Source organism: Vanessa cardui, chromosome Z, assembly GCF_905220365.1.
Source record: "Vanessa cardui chromosome Z, ilVanCard2.1, whole genome shotgun sequence".
Lineage (NCBI taxonomy): Eukaryota > Metazoa > Arthropoda > Insecta > Lepidoptera > Nymphalidae > Vanessa > Vanessa cardui.
Genome location: NC_061154.1, coordinates 16,082,957 through 16,106,584, shown reverse-complemented (window position 1 = coordinate 16,106,584; position 23,628 = coordinate 16,082,957). Strand labels below are relative to the sequence as shown.

Here is a 23,628-nt window from a genome sequence, read left to right as displayed (position 1 = left end):
GCGACATTATTTTCCGTGGAATTGTTAGAGGTTTAACATCACGCTCAAAGTCAGCGGAAATGTCAACGTGACATGGGCTTATAGCTAAAGTCACGAGAAGGAGACTAGATACATTTGTTTTGTTCGAAATTACTGCATATAAATGTTTGCAATAAACTCCCACTGCAAATCGTGACGAAAAAAAATAATAATTACAGGCGAAGGAACATAAACGTAATGCCTAAAAAGATTCTATTACTCGAATAGTTTAATGAAATATTTTATTAATAAATTAATGTTATTAAAATAATAATAATAATAATACATTATAACATAAAGAATGATAAATAATGAATTGACATGAGCGAGAATTTAAACACAAGTAAAAAGTTTTCATAGGTTATTTCATCAAGAGTTTTTCGGCGAAGGACAAACCGTGATGTAGTCTGTGTAAATTATTGTGTATAATTGTGTATGTGGTTTTATCGACCGATCCCAATGGAGTATAGTTGTTTGGGTCAATGCCTAATTCTTAAAAAGACAGGACTAATCCCAGCAGTGTGTCACTGACTTTACATTCTCCCAATTTTCAAATAGAAAGAAAAAGTATTTAAACTAAATAGTTGCATTCAAAAAGCAACGACCAGTTATAATTAGACGCTTCAGTGATCGTTAAACTCATCATATATTTTATTTGCGACTCTTTCTATTCAGCGTTTGTTTATTCAAAGATATTTAAGACATTTCTTTCACCTCTATATTAGTATCCGACGTCGTATAATTTATTAATAGACGAAGTTACTTGAACGTATTCAAATAAATTTCAGATATTAAGACAAACATTTGAAAAAAAATAATACTTACTAATTGAAGTGGCTTTAAGTATGTATGCTTTGTATGTTTTTCTAACATGAAGACATATACAAAATAATAACAAGGACAACGGGTACATAGTTTGTTTAAATATATTTTTACTTTTAAATTTCGAATACAGCTGTCTGAATAGCATTGTATTATTTTGATAGAGTTTAATCTTCCGAAGTATTTGTACGTTTTGTACGATAAAAAAATAAATATATAAATACTTTTTTGACATTTAAATAGAATTTTTTTTTTATTCAGCAAGTCTTGAATTTGTATAAAAGTGTAGTTACTTAGGAATTAAATAGCGGTTTAATTTCAAATTGACTAATTCGAAAACCGGCCAGTTAATTTAAATTTTAATTAAAATTTATCTTAATTTATGTTCATTAAAAGTTCTTAATTATAAATGACAAATCCGTTCGACTAAACGACACTGGCCATTGTTCACGACGCAACATTTATTGTTTATGAGGGTTGAGCCATTCTTAGAAAATGTTAAAAAAATAAACATGTGAAAACTATAATAAGAAATAGAGAAAAGAATCAGCTGACGTTATTATATTTCCAAAGTAATATACATATGTGACTTTATTTAAAGAAAACTGCTCTCGATTTCAGACGTAGAATTCAAACTCTTGATTTCAGAAACACGGCGATCAATATTCACAATTTTAACGATGGCTGTCAGAAGAATATCCGCGGCGCTACTATGGAAGATTATATTATTATAACATCGTAAAATTAGTTTGTGAATCTATTCAACATTTTATCATAAGCTGTATCAACCATCAATCACGTTTTTTTCAACGCAAGGTCAAAAGGTAAACCTCTTTACGATGATTTTTTTTTTAATATACGATCATTGCCTGTTTTAACTATATGTCTTTTTTTTATTAGAAAAAAAACAAAAGTGTCAAGTTTAAGTGTCAGTTATGTTAGTAAAGGCATAATTATGTTTATCTCGCGTTCTATAGCTGACTTTGACGAAAGTCACGAGCTAAGGAGAAATGTGGTATGATATGCCCTCAAACGGTATGTTCGTTAGGAGCGACCTACTGTCAAGTGTCAAACCACACCCTCGTTTTCACCCAAGGTGGTCGGCCAATTAAGGTAAGTACTAAATGCACGCCGTGACACGCTTATAATAAATGTGATGTTTCTTTAGTCCTATAAATACGGACTACATATATATATGATGTAAGTCTTATAAGTGCTTACAACAAACAACAACAACAGCCTGTAATTTTCCCATTGCTGGGTTAAGGCCAGGTTTGTATCATATTTTACCACGCTGTTCCAATGCGGGTAATTGGAATACACGGTTGCGCACGGTAGCGCAATCATCGTTCAAGATGCACGCGTTCTAACCACTGGGCCATCGCGGCTATAGATGCTTAAATGATCAAAAAACAGGTTAATCGTCGAAGTAAAGAATTAAATTAATTGAAATCCTATCACCGGTTCGATAGGTAATCTAATAATTCGAACCAACGAGGAACTCAATACTCGCTCTTCTAATTAAAATAATTAATATTGTTTTTAATTACAAAAAACAACAACAATATTAATTACTATTTGTGTCGCTTCGGATATGTTTTTTTTTAATATTTGATATAGATTACCAGACAGCATCACAATTTTTTTTTAATTATTTAAATACAGAACATAAATAGCTTCAATTGTTTTTATCACCAGTTGGTAACATAGATTACCGAGAATTGATCTGTACTCATTCCAAACCACGTTTAATATATAAATCAGTCAAGTAATAATTATATGTGTATATAGAACAATATAATATTCAACACCCTTCCCAAACCAACCAGGGTTTAAGAAGGGTTTTAGTAAGCTATCTACTTATCAGCTATTGTTTTGTCAAACTAACACTTGGTACTGCTTTATTTCGGTTTGAAGGGTGATTGATCCTAACTGAACGCAACTACAGACAAAAAGGACACATCTTAGTTACCAAGGTTGCCGGTAATGGTGTAAGGAAGAGTTTATATTTCTTGGGCGGTAGTGACCACTTATGATGAGGTGGTGCATTTGCCATAACGCTTAGCATAACATATTTCGTAAAATAGAAATTTGGGTCATGCTATGGAATAAAATTAAATCTGAATAAAATATTTGCCAATGTTTAGATTCAATCAATTGTGATACATGTGTTTTCTCTTTAATAAACCTTTTCATAGTCGATTTTTTTAATTTACAGTAGAGCCTCGTTCATCCGGACCTCGATTATCCGAACCCTTAATTATCCAAACGCTTAATTATCCAAACGGAGCAGTGCAGCCGTTCGTCAATTAAGAATTGACGATTCTATATATATATAAAAAAATAGCATTCGACAATTATAGGTGTTTTATATAATCGATTTTATATTTTAATATGTATGCTAATTTTAATAAGACTGTACTGTTATTGTAAATTCGATTGTAAAGTATCCGAACTATTCTCAGTTCAAAGCAATTCGGATAATCGAGGTTCTACTGTATTTTAAATATGGTGGCATGTACAATAATACTCATTATTGTATATAGATATATATAATAAGAATATTGTGGGCGCAAATGTAAGAGATATCTCTCCTTCCTCATTCTATTCGATCGAAAATAAAATTCGATAGCTGGAAATACTTCAAGCAGGACCAACGTACTTACGTCACGGACTTTCGTCTAGTGAGCACTAGCAACTTTCAAACTCCGGTCAGCAACTAAAATAAACTGTAAATAGAAACGTGAACACTTACTTGATTTTTGCTATTTGCTGGTTATAATTGTAAAATTAAAATAAAAGTAGTATTGAAGTAATTCCAACACGGATACTCATTAATAAAATAAATATATTTTTCTAGTATTATATACAATATGGAACGCACACATAAACACACACATACTAGGGGACGATATAAATCGGCATAAAAAAAGAGAGTCGGTCTCCCCAAGACGCACAATATACATAAAGACGTTGAAAGTTTTTAGTTGGTATAGTAATTTCAGAACATTTTTGATTGGTGTGCGTAAAATATTCCTTAGTGTGGGTGAGATTAAAATGAAGACGGCAAAAAATTTGATTAAATTCAATAATTTAACATGGACGGATGTGTGCGTGAATAGATCTCTACAATTACATGCGTATAATTTTTTACAACTCTAAAGTAGCATTACGGATTCCGCTCGTTACGATCGAAATGTTTTTTTTTTATTTATCTATGACGTACATCGAACGCACGTGCTTGGTAATGTAGAATAAGTGTCAATTGATAAATTGGTGAGCGAGAACAAGGTCATGGTTCTACGTGTGCTCACGACCACATCGGCACTTTGTTCCAATTAATAGTAACAACTGTGCTTGTGTTCCGTATTACATATTCAGTCGTTCGTAATCAATGCGATGTTCTGTATCACAGAGAAATTCACACCAATTTAGACGCTGATAATATTTCCTCAGTTTTTACCTTCCTATTTTTTAAGATATAATATTGTTTTGTAATTAGGAATCACTAATGTTCATATTAAGCCCTTCCCCATTTAAGCTTGTGTTAGTAGTGATCTGTAGGTGACTTATGAATTTACTAACAAACTTTATGGGTTTACTCATGAATTTTTAATATTATGAATGTAAAGTTACTTTGTCTGTCTACCAAGAATAAAACAAATTTGACGGATATATAGACATATGTATTATATTACTGTTTATGCCTAACACCTAACGGCCAAAACGCAAGCCAAACTAGCTTTTATTAATATATGAAATAGCCTAAGCCTTTGTTATATGAGCGCATACACATAGTTTTCTTTTCAAATATGAGGAGCAACTTAGTTGCGGGAAAGAAATATTGTGTTTTGCTGTCGGTACGCTCAAAATTAAAAATAAAGTTTAAAATATTCTCAACGACTATTTTTTATATAATCTTGTACACATTCAGGGTTTACGTAGCCTTTGTATATAGATATACAAACAAACATGTGCGTAATATTAACAACACCACTTTGTAATACTAGTATACAAATATAAATATTATTGTTATAAAAGATAAACTTTAATTATGTATTCTATTTCACAAACCAAATTCCAAATAAACGAATTCGATATATTTTTGTTTGTATACAAAAAAACATCGCTTGAAATTTTCATTTTAAAAATACAATTTTACGAGAACTATTCGTTGATATAATATTTAAATAACAAAACAAATACTAATATGGCAACAGGAATTATTTTTCAAAAACAATTAATCCAATGGATCGGATCAAATATAAACTCTAAAAATATTTACGTTATTCTAATAGTTTCATTGAAAAGTTACAATACGTAATATATGCAACAAAAATATACCTGATATTCTCGTACATATTTATTGACACTTTAAAATACAAAGTTTAAGTAATGATTAATCTGAGTAATGTTCATATATGTATAATAAAATATATTTTTTTAAATAAAAGTATACATACATGGTTAAGCTGGAATGATTTTTTAGTTATATTTAGACCTTTTATTAAACTAACGGTACAAAACAAGATTGCATAATATAATTGCATGTACAAAAACAATTAGAAAACATACGTAAAAAATATACATTTATTTTCAAACTATTTTAAAATACCGGAGCATTATTTTTTTTTGTTGCAAGAGATGCATTTTGAAGTAATGAAATGGGCGTGATATAAAATCAGTACAAGTAAACTCGAGCCAGAAATTGTCAGATAGAATTTATAATTTTTCTTCTGATCTTCGCTGCAATTAAACGAATATAAAAAAAAGACTACGGCATGTCAATCTACACGTTTAAATTTCGAATAATTTAACGCTTGCACTATTAACGTACAACCTTACGGATTAAATAAATCTCGATGAATTAAAACGAGTTCGTTTCGACAGGTTGTCGTGAAATTTTAACCGAACTGGAGCTATACCATTATTTATTCTCGGCATCAGAAAATGAAATGACGGCTTGCAGAACGCACACTAGGATTAATTTTAAACTGTTCAACGTTTTATTTTTATTGTAAGGTCGCGCTGCCGACAGCCGAAGAGAGCGTCAGTGCGTAGAAACGCAAGATGGTTGAATATTGTCGCTGGCATTGCCCTATTACAATAATTTAATGCATTTATACTTTTATTGACAATTTAAAATCTGATCACACGCGACCTCAAGGGTTTGCGGACAATATAACATTTTTAAATCAACACGTATAAAAGATATGGGAGTTCTATGGGACACTTTATATTCAATGAATGTTCGTAATAAAATTACTCGATTTTATTTTTAAGTATATGTCTACTGTGGTTTGTGTAGATATAAATCATAGGCGCGTGTCGTATACAACGGTACTTCATTACTGAGCGTGTTCCCATCATAAACTGACATGTACATCAAAATGGTTCGATAGTTTATACTCTAGTTTATGAATCCCAAGATTCTGACTTCAAACCCTGAACGGTATCATTGACAAAATGTTTTTTTCCACAAATAAAGTAACCTTCTGTTAGTAGCTCCGTTTTTCAGAAATCACGTAAAGCCTTCAGTCCTACTTAAGCTTTCAATGGTTATTTACCTTTTCATCGAATTATGAAAGTGGAAAAATTGATAATGGAAAACATGTGTTTGCGCATATGCTTGACAACTATGTCTCCCGCGCAGCCGGCTATTCTTGGTTGGAAATTGACGCCGTGACCGGAATTTGTCATGAGGACATGATTATGATGACGAAACAAACATGGTGCGTTGAAGCAATAAAAAAAAACATACGAATGTATTCCATAACGACTTTTTAAAAAAATCATCCCTATTTTGTATGCTATGTATTCAAGATACGTGAGGAAATTTTGAGAAAACTTCCTCATGATTTATTTACCTGATGTGTCCAGGTCTAAAATTATATATAATAAAATATTGTCATGTGTACAAAGAAAATTTAACAATATTGTTTATTGATTTATAAAATAAAATACTACCTGTAAATTACAATAGTTTGGTTTGTATCTTTTTCTTGTTATTGTTCATCGTTGAAACAAAGTTGTTATCATAAATTTAATCGCGAAAGGTTTCAGTTATACTACAATAATTACTCCGCGAGTTGTACGAGGCATACCGGAAATTACTTCAGATAACTATTTCACTTAAATATTGCACAGAACTTCACTACGAAAAGTAATTGAACTATACAAATTGCTTATAAAGTATCAGTAATAATGGTAATTATTTTTACGGAGACGATTAAAGGCGTCAATATTAATTAATAATAATAAAACCGGACACTCTGTTGATACGATATTATTAAATAACAGACACAATGGTATGCGCTTGAGACTAATATAAGATAATAAAAAATACATTTTCTTTATTCAAAAAAAATCTACATAAATCCACATAAAATATAAAGAGAAAGTTCGTCTGAAAGAAGCATAACGCTTCTTTTTTACGTTAAGATTTATTATTCGTAGGCCGTGTGGAAGAATTTCATTTCAGAAATGTGTTATTGAACTACGTCGACAAACGTACATACGTATATTTAAATTAACTTTACGACCGTGACTATCAATTGAAACTACCTCGTACCTTAATGGCTCGTGCGGCTGGGGACACACTAGAGAAATGATTGGCTCGGGGACGTCTAATGGAAATGATTGACTTGTGACTCACAGCTTCCTTGAGTTGAACAAACGTCGCTACCCCGTCCCAGACAGGATCATCAGGTGTGAGTAGCTTGTACGATACCGTTCCACTTCTGTGTGTAATCAAACTATTCAATTCCTTACAATTTATATTTAAAAGTAACTTCTTTTACTTTTTGATCGGACATACGCTTGAAACGAAATTTCTTTCGATGTATATGTATTGAATAGCAGGCGCAATGAAACGAATTAACTATGTTTGAGGATAATGAAACGACCATAACGAAAATGTTGCTATGTCCTATATGAATTAAAACAAACAATAAATTTGAATAGTTTTAATATAGAATCGAATACAAAAGAAAGAGACCGAGGGAAAAAGAAAGGGAAGGAAGATTCTCGTGGAAGGGGCGTGACGCTGTTTCCCATCGTGTCGATTTTTGCCAGTTCACTCTACAAAGACGAGAGTGCCGCGTAGGAAAGAAGTCAATTGGACAACAAAAATCAGGTCTTACTTTCCGAGGCACGAGAATAGCACATAGCTAACTTTGGACTTATACAAAAAGTTCTTGATATCAAAACCAAATAACTTTAGTTGACCCGACCGGGATTTGAATCGTTCTAGATTCGTTCGATCATTGCAGGCTTTACAACATATTAAATTTTCTGCTAGTGACTAGACCAGCAAGGCTAACTGCCTCGAACATTTTAACATAACTAGGTTGAAATTATATTCCTGATTCAATATACATTATTGCCTCATATGTTTTGTGTTGAACTTATATGGGCTGGATCACATGTTTATAAGATTTATTGTAAATAAGATATTCTGTTTCGTACCGATAAAATTAACCGATAACGGTGAATAATTAGGAATTATTGCATTCAATATAAGCTCGCTATAAAAGTTTATGGCGACGAGTGTCCATTAAAATTGACAGCAACGGGAATATCATTTAGATACTACGTTACGAATGTGCCGCACGCCGTCAAGTTTTACAGCCTGTGTGTAATTAAATACAGAAGTGTGTTTGACTCAGGTCGGCTAAATAAATATATAAACCCTGATCTTTTAATGTCCGATTAAATTTGCAGCAAAATAATCATTACGATATATAATACTCTTACATAATAACTAATTCATTTACTAACTAAAATATAAATTACTAGGTGTTTTTTTAAATTGTTTATAGAAAACAGTAAACTATGTATAGTTGAAAATAAAAACCATTTCATTCGCGTAATCTATGTTATTATAATACCTTAATATTTGAAGCTATTATTTATTTATATTTCCAGCCCCAATACAACATGCATAAACAAACGTAAAAGAAATAAGTGAGATTTATTGGTGGAATAATTCGTTATATCAAGCGTTATTCACGCAAGTAAAAAAAATATACCACGACATCATATAAAATCGACCATGTGTACATCCACTATTCCACATTGAAGCAGCATAGTGGGTTCGCTACTAACCTTCTCCAGAAAATTAACCTTAAGCCAGTTGTGAAACATTCATGATATTAAATTATTCAAATCAAAGTATGAACATAAGAACAGGTTTTAGTTCATCTTAATAGTGATTTAATTAATTATAAAACAGAGATTACCGTAAATTACTCATCAACGAAAGCTTGTTAGTCGGAGCGCCATTTAATAACCACAAAATATAATTATATTGATGACGTGCCATCGTAAAATCAATCAGTTAAGACATTATTGGCACTCGGCCAAAAACCGTGAAAAATAAAATAATGCGTGATACTGTTCCGTCTGTGTTATTGCTCTACATTTCAAATATGTCTATGGCTATAGAGCACCAGAAATATAAACTATTCCTTTGTCTAAATTAACTCGCCGTCAATAATAAATGAAGATAATAAAGTCGCATACTTCTTTACTACACTTTTTACAACTAAAACCTAGTTAGGAAATATCAAGACTATTCAAATTAAAACACAATACACTCAGACAGTAGACTATAAATATACCTCGGTAAAGATTATTAATTTGCTTTTTTAAATTAAGATTATTATATGTAGAGAAACGCAATCAGCTTCGATAGATGACTCGGCCGCACTGCGGTTTTTGAATGAATGGTAAAGAGCGCATCAAAGAAGCATGCTTCGTAAGCGTGTGGCTCCTTCTATTAATACATCGGTCCCGTGACTGACGCCGGGCCGAATACACTCGTAGATACTTGTTTACGTGCTCTGCAGTGCGCGTGATTAAAAAAGTGAAAGTAGTCAGCTGCTCTATCGATCGTCAGCGCTCCTCCAGATTTTGACTCAGATATCCTCTTTATATCATTGACGTAGCAATAATTCGTAATGTGTATCGATAAATATGTGTATTCGTTCTATTATCCCGTTACCATTATCCGCCCACTTCTATATTTATTCAAATGCAGTTTTTTTTTTAGTTTAATTATATTTTTAAAGTAGCGTGGAATTGTTACTTGTATTCGTCATTGTTCTTTAAACGAATGATATTTATAACATATGTATAGTATTGTGGAACATCGATTAATTTTAAATAGGGATCTTCATTGATGTATTGATCGCGTAATAATTTACTTCAATATATTTTATACACAATACACAGACTATACTTACTATACTTTGTAATCTGATATCTTTATTTGTTCAACAATCGTTTCGGAAACTACATAATTTAGAAACACATGCGTGCTCCTGATTATATATTTTTCCTAATAGATGTTTCGTTATATCTAAACAGAGAAACTGCCCTATTTACTGCCGATGATTAATATGTGTTAGCGGCGTCTGTTCATGGTATTTCTGATTTGTAATTGTAAGAAGTTGATATGCAAACAGTTTTGTAGTTATTTGAATAGTTCGGCATTTGATAAATTGTAAAACGCGTGGGTTCAATATATGTACATTAATTTTAGTAGGATATACTTATAAATTGTATATCGTAAATATATGAAATTCGATGAGTATAAAACATTAATTGCTTTATGCATTATTAATTATATCTGCAATAAACATCGACTAGTATCGTTTTCAAATTACCAGATTATTATTAAAAAAATACTAACTCATTTTCACCCACGTATGAGAGGTGGAGGGAGGGATTTGTACAAAAGTTATCGATATAAATATAAAGTAACTTTTGTGCAATTCCAGACTATAATCTATGTATCTATGTGGCAAATAACGTTGAAAAATGGTCAGCCCTTTTAAATTAATTCGTCTGAATTTTCGCATTTATACATTATTAGTATGACGATAGTATCATCGATGTTAGTATTTAATATCATATAATATTAAATTAACAGCGTAAGACGATTTTTGTTCTTGCATTTATAGAACAGCTGCAAATAAAATATTGGTATTATTTAGAGCTTATGTGCAGAAAAATAAAGACGGTTCTTGATCGCCATTTATTATATTATTATGATTTAACAGAGTATTAATTTTAAGAGAGCGAAAAAAGTTACTGGCCACGTAGAGAGCGGCGCTATAAAAAAAAAAACAAATGTAACTCGTGCGAACAGACGCCGTCAGTTTACAAAGACATTAAATGAAAACAAAACCTGTCATAGGTTTCGAAATTTGAAAAATCCGTTGAATAAACGCGATCTTTTTGTGCCACTAGTTTATATTTAATATAATAGGAGAAATTATTGTTTACGAGAAAATGCATGCTGTGCATTTTCTCTTACTCAGTTATATTCAGGGTAATCCAGCGTAGGACAGACAGCTTACAGCTATAAAACATGACCAAAAAATGATCGAAAACGCTGCGATCTAAGAACTTTCTTTTCGAATTTATTACTGGCATCTTCTTAACTCCAAGCTGATGTAGAAAATTAACCATCATTGAACCAGTATCATCTGGGTGTGCAGCGGTACAATCCTACCATGGGGTCCATAAAGCAGTTAATAATATTTAATGAGGAAACTACGTGAATACCATTTCATATCTCGTGAATGTAGATAATTCCTATTTTATTTTAAGCTTATCTTATGAAATGTATTTCGCAGCTGCAAGAAAGGATTAAAATGACAAGAATAAAAGAGTGAAACCTTCTTGGAATACTGGTTACACTCATTTGATTTAAGAATTTTATTTACCTTCCTTGGTTATAATAACAGAATTTCTTGAAGTCCTATATATAATTAATCTCGCATTCTTCGTGAGCAACGTGAACTGTCGTGTCTATCCAATTTACTTTATGAGGTAAGTTTTAATGAAATGAGGAACGACGTGCTTTTATTTTAAAATTCTAAACAATTATTTTGCATACATTTGCTTCTAACATTATTTAAATTTGTATTTTCTATTGTATTCGAATATTTTTTTAGGACCAGCTATGTTCATCTTTAAATTAATTTCATAATTTATTGAAATATCTTCTAAATCAGTTTTCACTGATGAACAATTTTTGTGACGATCTCTCTAGATACCAGCCTCACTTGAAAAACGTTTCCTCCAGGTGATATAAAAATTGAAAAATTTTCACTGCACTAACAACAATCACTGATACACCAATACTTAGAGCACCATGTATAGCATGATAAATAATGCAAAGGGCTTGTGAGAATAGCCGAGAATTTCTGAAAACTATAGCTTTCACGAAACTGGTTGATACAAATTACATAGCTTTACGTCAAATAATGCAACATTATATTGTGTTAACTACAAGAAGTTTTGTATTTCCAAAATTTCCTATAATTGGGCTATTTTGCGACAGCGGATTTAGTACAGAGTTTCAACAACATTCATGGCGTAGTCTAGTCACAACATAAGGATCTAAACTCGAAGAGAATCGAGTTATTAGCACAGATTGTCTTTTGTTTATTGGGACTTGGGATGTGGACGTCAATTGGGATATTTTCGCTCTCTCGGCCAACATGAGCCTGATGAGCCCCTTTGTTCGTCCATAATGTAATAAGTTCTACGAGGGCGCACTACGTCCTAGGTATTCTTCGAATTGAATGCTAACTTGAAGGTAGGTTTACCGAATCATGTGGTTACATACCGTTCATATATATACGATGCTATTTATTTCTGTTAGTTCTTTTTCATTTACGTAGTTGGGGCGTTTTGCTAGTTAACTACTACTAAATGCCTTTTCTTCTTTTTTAAGGGTAACGTGTGGTGCTGTGCAGTGTCCTGATGACTTCGACATAATTTACTTCGTCATCGAAAAGAAATGTATAATAAATACAAATCAAATATATGTAAACTTAACTGCTATCTCAGTCTATTGATTTTTTTATGCATTATAAGTTTTATTACATTCCATTAACAGCCTGTAAATTTCCCACTGCTGGGCTAAGACCTCATCCTCATTGGCGGAGAAGGTTTTTCAATATAAGTTATAGTTAGTATTTATGATAGTAGGTATGGGCAGTTACGACCATTTATGATTAGTCGACATTTGCTATTACTTTCTTCTTTCCCAATAAGAACAAATGACTATCAATTATTTTATGAATATTTCTATACTGAATTCCACGAGAAATAAAAATTCTACAAATGTCACACGTCAAACTAAACCGTGAGACCTCAAATATTACTCTCAACTGAACGATAAAGCGTCCGGTACACGTTCATGCAATTTACCTGAATCAATCAAATTTTCGAACAGCAATTGATTGATGCGTGATCGATGGGAGAATGATCTTCATTTTTCAGTGCGGCTATTAAAACTGGTGAAAATTTAATCGTCGAACGAAATACGTGGCAAAAATTATTCGTTCGTTCTTAAACATATAACAGATTATACGGTAATCTTGTTTTTCTAGAGGATGTACAGGCGACATATATATGAGAGATGGATACTTCCATGCATCTGCATCCCGGGATGCACATTCATGGATGTCTAATAAAGTCTAGCTAAATTTTAGTGAAGATTCCATCAAATCCAAAAGCCTAAATATTTAATGCTTTTTTGTCTCTGTGGATACTTTTTAAAACTTTTAGAAATAAGAGTAATAAAGTTATTGGTAAATTGATTTAATTACATATGACAGTATAGATGAATGTTACTACAATTATTTAAAACGCGGAAGGGACTCACGTCGTTTCGTGAACAAGACATTTTAAATACAGCAAAATGTAATTCCTGGTCGATTTTTTTATTAAATTTAAACTAATACAGATTAAAAGTATCAATAGTTATTCTATGATGCACTTTAGTTTCCGTCGATAGCATTCACTACAGAAAGAAGTTTCGTCACCGACCCACGTATAGTGGAAAAATTCATTCTGTATATTTCACAAACATCGTTCAGACATTCATATATCGTACCTCAATAGTAAAAACCTTCACACATTGGACACATTCCAAAATATTGTTTTATTTTTGTGTAAAAAAATATATTTCTCTTTATACCATCGAATTTCAAATTTTAATTATTCATACAATTTGGTGTTTTTTATGACATAGGTGACGAACGTGTAGGAGGCTAACTGATGGTAAGTGACTACCACCGCCAATGTACATCTGCAACACTAGGGGGCTTGCAGGTTACTTGTCTACTTTATCAGTTGAAAATCATATAACAAACTTCAAACAAGTGTTAAAAAAACATAAGGAAAATGCATATTATTAACGTTTCTAACGTTATAGTCCCGAAATGATACGTTTGAGAAACGAGGTTTAATGATAAGTTAGTAAAACTCATTTTCGAAAAGAATTATTTTGACGCTTGAGCCTTTCTTCTTCCACTGACGATATATGCCAGCTTTCATGGTGATCGGTCAAACGTCGTCGGCGTTAATCTCAAGTTGATATATACCGACATTTTAATATTTTATATAACTTACAAGGTTCATTTGTTAGTTTAGGTAAAGACTTTCAAGCTGAATTAAAAGCACACTTTGTAAAAGATTATTATTATATAAGATTTCGACGACCTCCGTGGTCGAGTGGTGTACACCGGTTTCATGGGTACGCCACTCCGAGGTCCGGGTTCGATTCCCGGCCGAGTCGATGTAGATGACCATTAGTTTTCTATATCTTGGGTCCAGGTGTTTGTGGTACCGTCGTTACTTCTGATTATCCATAACACGAGTGCTTCAGCTACTTACATTGGGATCAGAGTAATGTATGTGAGGTTGTCTCATAAACAAAAAAAAAATTAAGCAAAGGTTCGTGTGTTTGGTCTACGTTGACAACAAGCTCCTAAAATAAAAGAAGATTATTTATTTAAGTACTCTAATATGTTCAAGTATTATTAATAAATAAAACGACCTTTATTTCGAATTAATTAATTATTACATATTCGATGTAAGTATGTATTAAATTTAAGCTACATGTGCTATTCATATTATTTTCTAGAATTGATAAGTTTAACGAATATATTTAATTATGTATGTGTTTTCAGAATCCTCTAGTACCTAATGATTATGTATTCGTATGAAACAACAAAAGTTCTTTATTTATCTTGGCATTGTTGATGGAATTATTCCAGACATGTTATTTCTAAACTTAACGCTTTTATTTGATGTCTTTGACGCTTTATAATATTACAAAACATTTAAATTTATATATCAAACTAGCAAACCGCCTCAACTTCACACGGGAGCAATGATGTGACATCACAGTAGAAACTTCTAAAATTATCAGTGTTTCTCTACTATATTGTCCATGTATATATAAAAACCTTCTTCTCGAATCACTCAATCTATTTAAAAAACGCATCATAATCCGTTGCATAGTTACAAAGATTTAAGCATACATAAGGTGATAGGGACAGAGAAAGCGACTATGTTTTAAACTATGTAGTGATTGTTTTGTTCTGTATAGTTTATTAACTAAGGTATTGTTTACGAAACCTTCGAGATCGATTCTTAATTCATCTTCAAATCAGACTCTAAATGACAGTTCTTGAATCATTAAATCTGTATAAATATAAAATAAAAATGTTGTGTTTGTCTTTAAGTTAGAGTAACATTATATCAAAAAAAAAATGATAATTGTTATTTTTGTAATTATGTTTGTGTGTGTACTAAAGTTGATAAGCCTTATTCGATAAATAAAAAACTAAGGGCTGTCTCGGGACCCGGTTGGAACAAAGTTGTTTTCGCTATCAACTAAATAACAGACAGTAAAATAAATTGATAACATTTGAGATTAATTAAATGACAGTGGCAGAATTGTTACTAATCTCATCCTATGAAATGAATTTAAATTTTATTTTATAAAATCGTATGCAATAGAGATATATATAAAGAGATACAAAGAGAAAAAGAGGGAGAGGTTGCCTAGAGGAGACATAACACATTTTTCTTACATGACATTTTCTGAAAATACACTGTAAGCCGTTTCAAATAAATTCGTCTCCATAAAATAAATTAAATGGTGACTAATATTAAAAACCTTTTTGTTTCGTCTTTACGTCTAATCTTTTAAAAAAATATAAAATATTGTGCATTTAAAGCAAAACACACTGTTAAAATTTAAATGATAAAAAAGCAATATGTAATTGTAAAGAGTGTCCTGGTATAAAAAAACCAATAAATTAACCGCCTTTGGGAACTGCCAACGTTACGTCACTGGTGTCAATAATTACTCCCCATGGAACACAGGAATACACAATACAATCACTGGGCGGTGAAATAACTGCTTACTGTGGTATCTACGGGAAGTAATAAGTGGTAACTTAAAAAAACGGCAAATTATATTTATTTATTTGTAGGGAACGTTTTAAGAAACATTAAGATTCAAGATAAGGGTCAATGAACTGTTATTAATTTACAAATATCTTTCTATTTGAAGAAATGGTGTTTGACGTATTTTATGCACAATATAATGAATGTCTAAAGGATTTCCTTCCTTTAACCCCAAAGTTTAAAAAGTATCAAATCTTTATTATATATTAAGGGTAAAGACTGAATAGGTATATTGACAAGCACGGCATTTTAAACTTTTTCAACATCATTATAAATATTTAAAAAAAATGTAATGATAAAATAACAAAACTTTGTCTTTAATGAAATGAAATTCTTAAAATATCGATAACTTTCTTCTTGAGAATATTTCCAGTTAATTATTATAAACGTATCACAACAATGTATATGTTAGCAAAGCTATAACGAAATACACTATATTTAGACCATGATTCGTAACACACATGCTCACGCCTTAATTTATTGTAATATAATATACGATTTACCATTCCATAATATTTTCAGCATCATAATAAATAATTCATCTCTCAACTAAAAAGCTTTTAATGGATTCTGCACGAAATCTGAGCGTACGATACTCATAGACAGTCCCAATAATGTACTCGAAGTAATCCTATTGTTTTAGACAATACTTGTCAGTGTATTATCATAGCGTTGATGTTATAACGTGCTTGGAAGTTAATATAACATATCAAGGTCACGGGCACCGACTATCACTAAGGGCTGCTATAATTAAGCCCTGGAATACTATCATTTCAATGGAAAAAGACGAAGCTAATCAAAATCAAAATAACCTTTAGGCTTTTGCAAGCACCTTTGAATCGTCATTTAACAATTAAGTGAAGGTTGAATGTTGAAGGTTCGGAAAGTATAATCTACCGAGAAGAATTGGCAAGAAAGTCAATAGTTACTCTTTTTCAACATTAAAAACAACAGTCATATTAGTGAAATGCAATTATATATGTATTGTAAAAGATGATATACCAAGCTTATTATTAATTTCAAGTGAGTTAAATATGATAAATGTATTAGACTTTTTACGAAATATAACTGTTTGTTAATGTTACTCTACCATTCAAAGCTTTAAGAATTTTAATAAGAACGCTTTACTTTAGTGTTGCGCTGCGACAAACGTTAAAGATTATCAGCCTTAATGTTAAGTATTTTATACAAAGTTATCCTACGCTACTGTACACGAATAGACGAGACTACGAGACGAGTCGGGCCGAGACAAGCCGAGTCGAGCCGAGACGGGCCGGGTCGAGCCGAGACGGGCCGGGTCGAGCCGAACGCGAACGATTTAACGACGAAAAATTTAGTTTTTCCTATCCCATCCTCGATAGAGGTTACCGTCTTTTTATCTCAGAGATTTAGTCTAGAATTTTTCATACGAAACACAAACAAATAACTCCCTGATAAACGAGTTTATTTTATAAAATCTTTAAATTTTCTCCATAACCGCCGTGGTATATCTATAAAGCCGTTATCTACCTTAACTCATTTACGAGGTATGAGCATAGAACGCGGTAAAAAATGTATACCTATATAATTTATTCATTATAAGACTATATTTTTTTCAAAACTAAGATACGACTATATGTGGAGTATTTTGTTATGAATATGCCATTAAAAGTTGAAAATCGATCAGATCTCAACGGTTTTTTTGCCTCTACAATCTCACTGACTTGACTGTTAAACTACCGCCATAAATCCAAATTTTGATATCGGGGATAAGTGACCCAATTGCACACACGGGAGATTGAATCTAACCACCCAGATCATATGTTTTACATTCGAATATCGAATTAAATAATTAATACTTTGTGGAAGAAAAACAAAATATTGTCATTTTAAATCAATGAAACACATATTATTTAAATATGGAATAATCGAATCGAACGTTAAAATCGATGAAGTTTCATCGCGTCTACGTACGTTCATGTTAGCTTCTGAATTCGCTTAATATCTCATATGATACGATAGTGAGCATGTATTATGTGAAAAATCAATGACATTTAAAACGCGTTGTAGAAATCCGTCTGTAGTGCAGTTAGAAACTATAACTACGTAGGTACTTACATTTATAGCGATAATTATAAACAGCAAGCTCACCTGAAACAGAGAAAAGACAATTAATTATTTATTAATAAATAGTTTATTTAAGAAAATATAAAATTAAAAACAAAACACATTATAATTTCAATCACAGATAAAATTCGAGCAGAGATGGCCTAATAGTTGGAACCCGTACATCATAACGCATGCGCATTGCGGGTTCAAATTCAGGCAAGTATCACTGAATTTTCATGTATTTATGGTATTTATAGTTCATACTATGGCCTGTAATTGTAAATTCCCCAATGAATTTACAAGCTGTACATGTTGATAACAAGATACAAACAAGTACGTTACTCTTCAAATAAATAGCATTAACAAAATTTACGTAATAAAAACCTATTCGTATGTAAAATACACAAAAATAGCTTGACCAATATTCATAAATCAGTCCTAACCGGCGAACGGGAAGCCGGCAATGTTATCTAGCGAAACACATCCAGCTCAAGGGGCTGCGGAAACAAGATTTAGGTTGAATTTCAACTTGACAAATCGAGAGATACAGTTATATAGACGACATATATATATATATATAACTTGCATATAAAATTGATATCGGTGTAGTTATATTCAAATACTTTAATGACTCAATTTGAAGATCCGAGATCGCCCAGTGGTTAGAACGCGTGCATTAACTTAGATTGTGGGTTCAAAGCCAGCCATACACCACTGAAAATTCATGTGTTTGTAATTCATCTTGTTCTCGCCGGTGAAGGAAAACATCGTGGGGTAACCTGCATGTGTCTAAATTCATGGAAATTCTGCCGCATGTGTATTACACCAAACCGCATTGGAACGGTGTGGTGGAATATGTTGCAAAACCATAATCTCAAAGGGACAGTAGGTTTTAGCGCAGCAGATGGAAGTTTACAGGCTGTTGATGTTGTGACTTCGACATTTGTATACATTGATTTCATATAAAGGATTCTTAAATTATTTACATAATACTCTATACTAAGTATCACAGCATAACAACCGTATATTTTCTATACCGTTTAAGCGTTACGACAATTGGTATATTATATATTTCAGCTAGGAGAATATTTTGGTGTAGTATAAGTTGACTTGTCGCTTGCCACTTCCCTCGCGTTTTCGAGGTGGGGTATAAAAAGTCACCTATGTTAGTTTCGGGTTTGAACTCGTTTCATTTGACATTTGGTGGAATTGATTCAATTATTTGTGTCTTTTAAGCATTAGTATAGAAGTCTATACACATACAATAGACATACACACTTATTATAGTATGATGATAGTTATTAAAGCTTATATTCTTCTGCTTCTTTTCTAATCTGCAGATATAAAAGGTTATAGTCGCTTAAACAGTAGAATCGGAATATGTAATTTTTTTACATTAATAAAATTTTATTTTATTCAAGACCATTGTATTCGTTTATTTTATTATATTGCGAAGACTTTTTTATAAAACTTGAATTATATGTGAAATATATAAATGTATTGTTTTACGAGTACTTTTTTATTTGAATAGAATATGTATTCATTAGATTGTTTTAGTTATAGTTATTATAATTTAGGACGCCCTCTATGCGCCACAAACCTTGGTGAAGGCACTGGGTTACTCACCCTTCAAACCTGAGCACAACAATACAAGTGTACTTATGACACAAATTAGATGTAGCATCGGAAAATGCAATGGAATGAAAATAAAACCGATTACTGCCGATTTACACAACCAATAGAAATAGCTCCCTATCGCGCCAATCGACGCTATAGATTCTCGCGTCAGAGTAAGCAAGTGCATGTAAATCGACGTATCAAATTGACGAATATATTAGGTTTTGCCGATGCTACATCTAAGTTGTGTCGTATTATACTTCAGTTTTGCGTTTGAATATCTACTGAATGTGTGATTCCTAGACAAGACAAAGCCCAACCGCATAGTAAGATGTATACATCCAAAGTGCTTATGTGTGGGTTTATTTGTAAAATCGGCATAAAAGAATACCTACATATATATAATTCAGGCTGCATTAATATATTATGAACTGTTTTCCATAATCTCTTGCGTTGTGTATTACGATTTTGATTATAATTTGAAATAAATACGCAGAGTATTCATTTAATACTTGATTTACTTTACTAAATATTGGAGATGTTGTGTGGCGTACACAAATATTAATAAGTTATTATGAATGTAAAAATTATATGTACGGAATTTGTTTAGTTTATATTTAATTTACAAAATGTCGATTTGTACCTAAGTGTTAAAATTATGTCACATCGAAAAGTAAACATTAAACAGTTGTCGAAATATTTAATTGAGACCATATTTTTTTCTAGTTTCAAATATATTAAAAACAAAATATATTTGGCGTAGTGTTCCTGTTGTTTTTATTTAAGTATATCGTTTCAGTTCTGTGTGCTCGTATTCAGGTGCGGATTCAAGATAATAGGATTTGTTCGCTTAGATCCAGCAATTAGTGTCGCGTTTAATGAGACTAAAATGACGTTAAAACTTACATTTATTGAGAAGTTTTATGGAACTAAGCCGGGAACACACATGCCAGTTACTTGCTCAATGCCATGCCATTTAACGTGACTACGTTTATAAGTATTTGTTAAATGGCTTGCTTGAAGCTGAAAGGCAACTTGCGCGTTAAATGAGCTACAGGAGAAACCGCATGTCAAAGAGCACGTGTGTAAACCAAGGCTGAATATTAACTGGCAAGTCTTCACCGATTGTGTATAACTGCCTTTTTATTTAAAAACAAAGCAATTCCCACTATCTTTTATTTTAAACTAAATCAGTACATATTATAAAACAAAATACCCTGACCGCGTTTTTGTGTCTCTATATACGCGATTTACTCCGAAACTACGGAATTTTTAAGTTTTATGCGGTTTTCACTAATAAACAGTAGGATTCATGAGCAGGTTTAAGTATATAATTGACAAAGGTTTTTGTGTAAATTAGTTAAAATAGAACGATAATTGTTATGCATGTCGGAACGGGTCGCCAGTACTGTATAAATACTTATTAATAAAAGTATTTCCTCTTAAAATTTACGCAAATGCTTTGCGATGCGTTTAAAAATGATCCCTGCTTATTTCTCGATTCTACACAATGACATAAACGTCAAAAAAAATTAAACAAAAGAAATTTAGTAAAAGAGTAACATCGAAAAAATTCTAGAACGTTGTGCTGATTGTACTACGAATACTTTCTGATAAAGTGTAGTTGACTTACGACAACGGGTCACGTGATTCGGGGGTTGAATCGCCTCCCCCACTTGTAAAAACTTGATCGAACATTCGCCTTACCCCACACGTTTGACCCAGAAATAGACGAATGCCGAGTCGTATATGACATTACAACATTGTACGATGACCAGAGTGAAATCGTTGTTGTGTGTGACATAATACAACAATGTTGTATTTGATTGCTTAGTAACACTTATCAATTATTATTATTAATAGTTTCAAATAATTCAGCGATTCTTTTTTTAAATGTATTATTTTTATTGTTGATTCTAAAGAGTTCTTTGTGTAAATAAAGCAATATCCTTTAAAACTCAATTGTGGAAATATGAAGCTAAATTAAGTAGGACATTCAGTTTGTTTGTTCCGAGCGCTCAAACACCTCACGAACCTCCCCAGATCAACCCACCCCGACTTTTATAGTGCTACCAGACAGCGGCGCGTCCCATGTATTCACAGTCCTAGGGAATTGTTATTGTCCTTAATTTTATCTTTTATAGCCTTCGAGACTGGAAAAATAAATAAAAAATACATTTTACCGTTTTATTTTAATGTTTATAATATAAAGTTAAAATCAGCTGATTGCCAAAAATTAGGGATGTCACAAAATATTAATTGCACGTGTAATATTTGAGTCGACTAAAAATAAAACAAAAATTAATTGAATTATATTATTTGTATAAAAAACTTCCTGCTAGCAATATGTAATAACAAAAAATAATCAAATAGTATATTTAATTTTTATTTTTAAATTCTAAATTCGAACTTCAATTCAAATTTCAAAATAAGTATAGAAAACAAGTATATTAAGTAACTTCGATACATATGTAATTATTGAAATGATAATATCGATGTGTCAGCCCTGAGCAGTCAATGTCATTTCAAGCAATTCGACCTTGAACATTCCCCTGTCACTGTTTTTGTATTATAATTGAAACAGGTTTCATATTAATCATGGCCCTACGTATGAACAATGATTGCTGGCCGCTGGCAGATATGTAATTGGGTTAATCAATGTCTAGAAACGTCCGTGGGGCAGCGGTGCATCCCGTCTTATTCCGGAACGTGCCAATCACTCGCTCCACTGCGATTTGGCACCGAAGTTTCCTGCAGTACACTCTTGGTATTCGAACGACTTTTTTACGTTATTTATCAGTTTTTTGCTACAATTTGTTCAAACTCTATAATCAATAAAAGAAATAATCATAGTCGCCTATAAGATGATTATTGTTATTATTGTACATTGTTAAGGTTGCAAATTTGATGGGATAAAGCTGATAGGTTTCGCCAGTTGCGACTCTACAACGACTAAACGATATAGTCTGGGAGCGTGGGTGGTTGCAATTTACTTATAAATTATCCACAAGAAAGCGGATGCAATGATACCATTACCATGCCGAGGAAATGCTAATTATATCAAGTATTCAATAGCTTTATCCCGCACAGCGAGCGTGGGTCCGATAGCAATCTGCCCGTGAGCAGTACGAACGGGATCGGGACAGTATTCGGAAAGAAAGACAACAATAATCTATATTCGTCTTGCCCATGGGTTTTAAAATGAAACATCATAATTTAGCCGGGCAGTTCATCATTGACAACCTTAAAATATATGTCGGTAAAAATAACGACATGACAAAGAGCAGCTTCCACATAGCAACGATGCCAAAAGAACGATGAGCGCTGACCGACAAATGGACAGCGTCAAAGATCCGCGCTCGCCTTCACAGCCGCTTGTGCGCGCGCCCGCTCCGGCTGGCCTCCTAAGTGCCATTGTCGTCACCGTTGACCGCTCATCGGTTCATCGACGACCATTATTATTAATAGCTGACTAGAAACCGAACGCTTGCGCTTCCCTTAACATCTTATTGTAATTTAAATATAAACCAAGGCAAACGGCCAAGTTCGGGTAAGTGGTTCCACGGAATTACGCTTTGCATTACAGTTAAATAATTTTCAAGTAACATATAAACGATATTGCCTCCACTGTATCGTCATGGTAGACGATTGTAATAACAACAACGATTCGAAATAAATTCACATATACTTGTAAATGCAAATTGCATCGGTTGAAGTTTATGCCAGTAACGCCTGGCAGCGTAAGAACTGCGTGACATGCTGAGAGAGTGTCACAAAAATGTGCGCGTTGGCAACGAACTG

The 23,628-nt window shown here is 32.3% G+C and overlaps 1 protein-coding gene across 4 annotated transcripts in view; it reads right to left on the bottom strand.

Moving 5' to 3' along the window:
- Positions 1-23,628, bottom strand: part of LOC124543299 (hepatic leukemia factor) — a 204,104-nt gene that overhangs the window by 107,232 nt on the left and 73,244 nt on the right. For 2 of the 4 annotated variants that reach the window (XM_047121471.1, XM_047121473.1), the window contains exon 2: positions 18,220-18,252. The exons of the other annotated variants lie outside the window; for them this stretch is intronic. In XM_047121471.1, the coding sequence (XP_046977427.1) occupies positions 18,220-18,252 (33 nt within the window). The remainder of the gene's footprint in view (positions 1-18,219; positions 18,253-23,628) is intronic. 4 annotated transcript variants of the gene reach the window in all.